At 43.5% G+C, this 8732-nt stretch overlaps 1 protein-coding gene across 1 annotated transcript; it reads left to right on the top strand.

The window, feature by feature from the left end:
- The first annotated feature begins 5489 nt into the window (after window positions 1-5489).
- Window positions 5490-6482, top strand: LOC147873773 (nuclear RNA export factor 1-like). Its single transcript, XM_087349806.1, has one exon. The coding sequence runs from the start codon at window positions 5490-5492 to the stop codon at window positions 6480-6482; it is 993 nt and encodes a 330-aa protein (XP_087205932.1).
- Window positions 6483-8732: the final 2250 nt, after the last annotated feature.

The following is an 8732-nucleotide window of genomic DNA, read 5'->3' as shown; positions in this document are numbered from 1 at the left end:
AAAAATGCACTATTTTAATTTTTTATCATTTTTAATGATCGCCTGCAACTGTTTTCTCGTATTCGTCATTTCTATTTACCTCCTCCACCAAAAACGACGCATCGAGGTTTCATTGCATATCAATAATTTTTCACCACTTTAGTAATTCTTGCATTAAAGTTACAGAATGTCATAACATACAGACATACGTCGTTTTATTGCGCTTCGCAGATATTGCGTTTTTTACAAATCGAAGGTTTGTGGCAACCCTGCGTCGAGCAAGTCTATCGGCGCCATTTTTCAAACACATTTTTGAAGTATCGCAATGTTCTTGCATTTTTTAGACATAATGCTATTGCACACTTAATCAACTAAAGTATAGTGTAAACATAATTTTTTTTATTCACTGGAACACTGACTCGTTTTATTGCGGTTGTCTGGAACCGAACCAGCAATATCTCTGAGGTATACCTGTACTGGATTTCTGATATGTTCTGCTATGTAACGGGACTCTTGCACATATTTAGTAACATCAACCTCAGTGTGGGTCGGATATTGGGGGGGGGGAGACGAAAAACTATCGTCTCTTGCAAAATTAAACTATTTGTGAAAAACTACTTTCTGGCTGCTGCACAAATGTAATTCCTTTATTCTCACAGTTGGTAAAATGGGATCAAGTGTCTCAAACGTGATGGTTTGCTTCAGCAACGGAAAATATGTCAAAATAACATAGAAATTTCCTAAACCCGAGTACAGAAATCAGTCTAAAAGAACAAATCCAAATCAACAACAAAATTGGAATAAAGTATGTATAATAAATGAAAATGTTTCAAAATTCATATTCTGCTACATGGGGTCCTAGGAGATGTGAAGCATAAGGTATAGCCTCTCCATCCCAAACTCCAACCTCACCTTCACGAGGGAAACCCCGTTACGACGAAAGAAAGGTGGGCGCATACTATCATCGTGCCAAAGAAGATTATCAGACTACTTCTGCGCGCGGTTGCGTTTTTCGCAAATATGAACTATGTCGCAAACAAAGCCAGAGAAACATTCAATTATCAATTAAGCTTCATTAAAACAACAGAGCAGAGTGAGAGAATACGAAAAATGTTACGTCTCACCGCAAACGAGACCACTCATGTGCAAACCGAATGGCACAAGACACTGGACGGCCGATTCAACAGGCGGGGTTTATAATACAGAGAGGGCTGTGGTGAAATACATTCGACAAGAATCAAAGCCTAAGGCAGTAGAATCGACACTTCAAGGGCGAGAGAGAATAGTTCCACACGAAGGCTGTTGGACAGCAAACGGAATGTGGAGATTCTTAAACACAGACCAAGAAGAGAAAATCGGTTAATGGGAATGCGCATATTAACCGATAAGAAAACAAAACCGCAGAACCAATACTTTGGAGCGGGCCAAAGTTTCATTGATGGACTATAGTAAAGTCAAAGCAAAGTCATACAAAATATTTAATCGTTATTTACTAAATGAGAACATCAAGAATATCTTTAGTTTTAATTATTAAAGAAATCACTGTAAATATAGCTTTAGGGGCACAAATCGGACCAGCAGCCTCCTCGTGGCGTGCCCTGGACAGTCTTTGTACTGACAGATGCTGCCGTCTGTGCGTCGAGCCAACCACCCGGCACGCAGTTTAAACTGGTTCCTAAAAAGAATCGCAGTAAAGCCACTTCCAGCCGGCCTGCTTCGGATGTGGGCCCTAGAGGCGCTGGGCGTGGGGCCGTTCGCATGGGGTGACCTTGCGTGTCACGCCTGCATGTTATATATTGGGTGTGTGCAATGCACAGGTGGAGAAGGAGCACGCTTATCATAGAAGCAAAGAAATTGAGCTGGACCAGCCTGTAGACGAGTTTCTTTATATGCTGCATGAAGATCTGAAGATGTATAGAGGACTGCATTATGAGCATTCCGGTCTCTCTGTGCGTCGAGCCAACCACCCGGCACGCAGTTTAAACTGGTTCCTAAAAAGAATCGCAGTAAAGCCACTTCCAGCCGGCCTGCTTCGGATGTGGGCCCTAGAGGCGCTGGGCGTGGGGCCATTCGCATGGGGTGACCTTGCGTGTCACGCCTGCATGTTATATATTGGGTGTGTGCAATGCACAGGTGGAGAAGGAGCACGCTTATCATAGAAGCAAAGAAATTGAGCTGGACCAGCCTGTAGACGAGTTTCTTTATATGCTGCATGAAGATCTGAAGATGTATAGAGGACTGCATTATGAGCATTCCGGTCTCTCGCAACAAAACCTGCGAGACTATGTCAACCATCTGCGAAGGAAAGGCTTCGACTTCGATCCGCAAAAACCAGTTGCAGCTACGACGCATGTCCTCCAGCTGCGACTGTTGATGTCGATATTAAAACGCGGTTCCACTTATTTTCTCACTTTAGGTACCTGGTTCCGGTAAGGAAATATAAACCTAAAACAAAGCTTGTACACGCTAAGAGAGCCATTATTTTGAATAAAGCGATTTAGAGTGTAGAAGCAAACAAAACAATCATTCATAATGATTGATGAAGACATTTTTGGTGTTGGAGTGACAATGCTAGAAGAGGTTGACATAGATCAAGAGGAGGAGGCGAAACAGTATGCCTTGTGGCTATATGAACGCATTCGCCGAATGGATGAAGATATAGTTGGAGCAGCGGTATCTTCGAGTTCTAGTGAAAAGACTTCATCAACTCTCACATTGAGCGACGATTCCTATGAGGAATTGACGTGAAAGAATTCATGAATTCGACGTTGAGGGCAAAATCATGGTAGCGCCGAATTTTAAGGATATTCGTAAAGCAAAAGAGTGGAGACGAGTGTTGGATCATCACGAAGATAGACTAAAGAGGATAGTGACCAACTTATACAAATAAATAATAACCACCAAGCTCTCAATGAAATTCAGAGAGCTAAGGAAAAAGCAATGCGAGTTTATTGTTCAAGGATCAGAGATTTATTTATTTATTTATTTATTTAGTGTTCTGTCTGACGACAGGTCCATATGAACAGGATCCTTCCATCCTTTTCTCGGACTGGGACCTGTTCATATACGTTCTTGGCAGATGATCCATAAGTGGTTTGCCATTGCCTTCTTCTGTGTGTGAATGGAGTAATTGCTGGGATGCCACGGAGAAACCGGGGAAGCCCCCGGAGAAAAACTCCGTGTTGCCTAGACCAGACCACCAGCGTTCTAACTGCTAGACCACCGTGGCTGGTGATCAGAGATAAGACTAGAAAAGATTTAGCTCAGAGAACAATGTATGTAGGATTGTCTGAAGACTTTATACTCAGAGAGTTAGGAACTATAGCTTTTCATCTCAAAGATTTGGAGTGTATGATCGACGACGCAACAAATGGTCTATGGGTCGAACATGATAGAGGAACAGAGGTCATTAACAATCTCAGCACCGACAGAATTGCGCCAACTAGGCCATACAAGTTTGACAACCATCAAGCTTCGAATTTAATTAACTTATTATTTTCGACAAAGCCGGATGTGTGTGCTCAGGCAAAGTTGGACCTTTGCGTGAAATTAGATCAAAACATTTACGATGAAACAGTCAGTAATCCATCGAAAACACTAGAGCTAGTATGTGCTGAAGCTTGTTTAACGCAAATGGAAGTGTTACACTTAGCATTTCCAAAGAGCGAGAAGAGTGAGAATCGGATTTGCTTGCATTGTGGAATAGCTGTGTCGCTTAGCAGAGCTATGTATCATACGGAATGTCCGGTGATAAAATGGTTAACTAAACATTGTAGATTTATCTACGATAGGACTGACCAATGTTTAACACCAAAGTCATCTAAATATGTTATGGCAGAAAAGCGAAGATTAATTGTCGAAATCCTAAAAGCGCATGCCCAATTGAAACGTGACATTGTCAAAACTGACACTGAAACGATTATTTGGAAAAGACATGAAGATGGTCGACTAACTCGAATACCCGTTAGAAGTCAAAGGGAATCGGAAATAGTTGGCAGTTTTCCATGGCGGCAAGCACGTGGATTGACAAAATGGTGTGAGAAAATGTAGCGCTCACAAGCAAAACCGCAGAATAAACCAAGATTTTGGAGCGGACCAAAATGATCGAGGCCACGACGAGTAGGATCGAGGGTACAATCTTAATTAAAATTATTAATATTATTGTAGTAGCTGTTGGAGTGGACGGACGTTTTGCTGGTGCTCCGTAAATTGTGTCATCTTGGATAATCAAGGGTTTGCTGCATTGTTATTACTAATGAAAATACAACGAGTAAAATCACGTCAGACTGTGTTCCGGCATGACAATAACCCTGTAGAGAACACTGATAAATATATTTACCACTTGGTTCAACAATCAGTAACTGAATTTTGCATTAATGGGTGTTGTAAGATTGTTTCCTTAAACGGCATTACAAATCTGATCTCTGCAATGGTGAAGTCTTGTGCTTGTCTTTGAAGTACGGACTGAATTATTATCCATTCTTTGAATAAGTTCGTTTCTTCAGAACAATGAATCATGTACAGTCAAAGTCTTAAATAATATGTAAGACTTCAGTACGTAACACAACACATCACCATTACAACAATGAACAAGTTCATGATAAGGAAATAACCTCTGTTTACAACTAGAATCTTGCAAAACACATAAATGTATATTGCAGTGTCGTTGGCTGTTAAAGCAAACGGTACTTATTGTTACCACTCGATTTTAAAGGGTTAGGTGTATGTACGGCGTATCACTGATGCTTCATATTCAAAAAGACTCGGGAAAATGTAATTTAATATAGCATTTGATTAATAATAAACAATATTCAAGTTGTTATTAACAAAACGTGACACAGAAGCTTCGCGGGGCAGGCAAAAGATGGCTCTGATTCTAACCCTTGTGGCAGGATTTCTTAAGAGTTGCAAATCTAAACAATTGACAATCAAGAACAGGAAATGCAGACGAGGCCGACTTTCAGTTACAATTCTAAAAAAGCAGAAAAGAGTTTTATTAATCCGATTCTTTCGATGGAAAGAATTAAAAAAAAATCCTGTTAATAATTTTAATTTAATAATGTCTACATGTTCTCGTTTTACGGTTTGTGACGTCACATCTGCAGGATTGCGTCACAGGGACGCCATTCTGATTGAGCGAGTGATCTGAACTAGACGTGTGTCGCACCATTTCACGAAGTTAATCAGAATTTTTAAGAAAGGCGTTTCAAAGCCTTTTCATTTGATCAGAGTAATAAGAATGTTGTTTAATAGCAACACCAGAATGAGGTATTCAGAAAAAACAGACAACACCGAGGGCGTCCGAGTTATCGGAGAGTCTTCTGATGCCGTAAGTAACCTCAACGGACAATCTGGAAAAAAAAAAAAAACATCTGAGTGTGGATCCCCGTGTTGGACGTGGTGTTAAAGTAAGCAAGCCAGGCTCGAGTGCAAGGCGATTCAAACTATACAATCCGAAAGACCGTGATCAGACAGGAAGTTCTGGTGGTACAGTCGGCAAAACTCCAAGCATGGATTCAGGTGACCGGAGGACATTAAAGCGTCTCAGGCGCTCCGTACCATTGGTGCTCGGCCTTGAAAAAAGTATACGTAAAGCAGCCATGTGGTTCCAAGTTACGATTCATCACGGAAGGAACTACAGAAAGAACTACGTCTTGGCGATTCTTATGGCCAATGTTAGGCCGACGGAATTCATTCCGATCTGCTACAGAGTCACGGGAAGAAATTCTTCGTTCTTCGTAGACGACTGCAGTGCTGCAGAAAAGTTGGCCAGCTTGAAGGACGAGATCGCCATAAGAGGACAAACGCTGTTGGTGGAAGTGAGGCCCGGACTGCCGCAGGTCGTGACCGATTCCACTGCGATGGAGAGAATAAAGACGGTCATAGCCAGGCGACACGAAGCCAGCTCAAAATCCCTGGACTTGTCTCGGTTGCACACAGATGCGGACCTCGTTGAAAACTTTCCTGTGGCATTGTTCGTACCCAGCATGATGCTGGAAGTGGTGGACGTCGTCGTGGATAACTTTCCCGATCTGGAAGCACTTGACTTTTCTGAAAACAAACTTTACCTGCTCGAGAACCTCAGCGCCCTTTCTAGCAAATTTCCTAACCTCAAAGTCCTTAACCTCGGAAGGAACATGATACCTGAGATGAGGAAACTGGATTGGTTGAAGGGCCTTCCTCTAGAAGAACTGGTACTGGCGGGAAATCCCCTGACAAGTAAATACGAATACGTCAGTGATGCGAGGAAAAGGTTCCCGAAATTGACGAAGTTGGACGAAATCGTCCTATTTCCACCGATCTTTGACGATTTACAGATGATAAAAATCACGGAGAACTACTCGTGTGCAGCAGAAGGAGCAGATTTTATCGAATTCGTCCTGGAAATGGAGTACCTACGAAGTGGCAGTTACGGAAGAGAACAACTCGCCCATCCTTACCTCGAGAATTCAACCGCATCAACACTTGCACTGGGTCAGAGTTGCACGGACACTTCTGCCTGAACGAGAGGACAAGACGAATATTATTGCCCGCCTACCGAGGCATGTTCGCCCTCACAACTAATCATGTCTCTGAGTGGATTGTTTCAGGAACCGGGACCCAGAGAAAGCCAACTTCTGGGGTCACCGCGTAATGAAGGAGGTCTCTGTGACAGAAGAAGCAACAGACGACGGAAGGAATGTTCCGGGGAAAGAGAACACCGGCTGTAATGTTCCGGCGACATACGTCAGTCAGTAAACTGAGTATGGAAGGGACAATAACAGGTTAGATATTTATTAAGTGAACTTATGTATTTCGTTAGAAAATTATCTGTGAAGTTTTAAAAGGAAACTTCTCATTGTTGTCCCCGTATAAATGTCAGAAGGTCTGAAAAGACACGACAAATTTCTGTAGTTTTCGTCCATTGTTACCTGTGTTAATTACTGACTTATTTTATTTTCAGTTTATTAAACGACGTTTCGGTGGATCATAGTGAATATTAAATTGGAAAGGGTGTGGAAGGAAGCGGTCGTGGCTTAATTTAAGGTACCATCTCAGCATTTGCCTAGGCGGACTGAGGAAGACCACGAAAATAAAATTCCCTGTAGGCGTTTGGGGTGAGTGGAGGTATAGCTCCTCTCTTCCTTGACCCCGGCACTAGATGGGGGTGAGTGGTCAGCATCACGCCCCGGCCGGCTTTACCCCCGGGAAGGGACCCCGGTACCCATTGTAGAGGAGGCTGGGTGGGCCCCAGAGCCGGTCTGGACGCAGAGGCTAGAGGAAAAATCCTCTGCCCCCGTCGGGGATCGAACCCCGGTCGCCCAGCCCGTAGCTAGTCACTATACTGACTGAGCTATCCCGGCTCATTACTTATTGTATGAATGAATTGTATTGAATTGCAGTAGGTATCACAGAGTGCAGTGACTCATAATTCAACACGAAGATAGTCTGGAAACAGTGACGACTAGTCTGTGGAAGAAATATACCGAAATCCTTCTCGTACCGTCATATGGGTAACGTAAATCCAATACAGACTCATTATATATGTAAATAATTTAGCCTTTGGAGTGAACGGACGTGTTTTGTGTGTGCTCCGTACCTGCAGTGTATATCTTTGTGCGAGGGTGCTTTGTCCGCAGCCGGCCGGCATTATGGTTGCCAGCAAGGACTGTTGTTCTGTGTGTAAGAGACCTTTCCATGGAAAGCAGAAATGTATCAGATGCAGTGGGCCCTGTGGTTCTAGACTTCATCTTTCGTGCCTCAACATGAGTGATACCGAGTACTCGTTTTTTATGGTTGACGGCCAGTCCACATACAATTGTGTGTCGTGTTTTTTACTTAGTCGTGCTTCTAGCCCTAAGAATACAAGAAGAAGAAGCCTGAGATCTGCTTCAACTTCGGAGCTTCCTGTGAAGGATATATCTCCGGATGGGGCGAGTATGCCTTCGGACCCCGAGTCTCTCGGCGTTCAGATCGCGATGGTGCGGCGTAATGGTGCTAGCACTCATAAGCTTGTTGAGAATCTTGTACAGATGGTTCTCAAACTCTCCGAAGATGTTCAACTACTTCGGAAAGATAATGGTTGTCTGAAGAGTCAGTTGGCCAAGCTTGCTTCCTGTGCACCTGCTCCTGCAGTACCACCATCCATTCAGGAGCCTAGTCCCTTGGTTTACGATGATGCGGCACACAAGGCCGCCGACCCAGCTCTTTGTTCCGCTTCAACCAGCGCCGACGCCGGATCCAAATCCTATAAGGACATCCTTTCGGCTGGTTTGAAACCGAAGGTCTCAGGTGCTGAGTCTGAAGGTTTTATAACAGTCAGTTATAAAAAGAAGCCCACTTCCGTGATGCCATCGGTCAACACTGTCAACACAGTTTGACAACGTAGGCAGCCGCTGATAGGGGTTAGGAATTCTGCCGCTCTACCCATTGTGTGTAAAAGGGAAAGGTCTAAGGCCCTTTTTGTGTCTCGATTTAGTCCTGGGGTCTCGCCTGCAGATGTAGAAAAGTCGTTAAAGGAACAATTAAGCCTCAAACGGTTGGTCTGCACTAGACTTAAAACTAAATTCGATGCTTACGCGTCGTTTCATATCTCTGTCAATGAGGTGGATTTTCCCCTCATTAATAACACTGGTGTATGGCCAAATGGGTGCCTGATTGCTCCCTTTTACGGTGAACTGACCCCTGATCAAGTGTACTCCTCCAGTACACCTCAGTCTTCAGCGGTATTATCGCCTGCAGGGAATATACCTATTGCGCCGGAGGAAGGCTCT

This window comes from Zootermopsis nevadensis, unplaced genomic scaffold (genome assembly GCF_977971745.1).
Source record: "Zootermopsis nevadensis isolate Lab colony 2312 unplaced genomic scaffold, Znev_1.0 Znev_ptg000016l, whole genome shotgun sequence".
Classification (NCBI taxonomy): Eukaryota; Metazoa; Arthropoda; class Insecta; order Blattodea; family Termopsidae; genus Zootermopsis; species Zootermopsis nevadensis.
The sequence above is the reverse complement of the archived record's forward strand: the minus strand, read 5'-3'. Positions and strand labels throughout refer to the sequence as shown.

Excerpts from the sequence above, each read along its gene's own strand:
- LOC147873773 (XM_087349806.1), top strand. The coding sequence starts at position 5,490 with ATGGATTCAGGTGACCGGAGGACATTAAAGCGTCTCAGGCGCTCCGTA.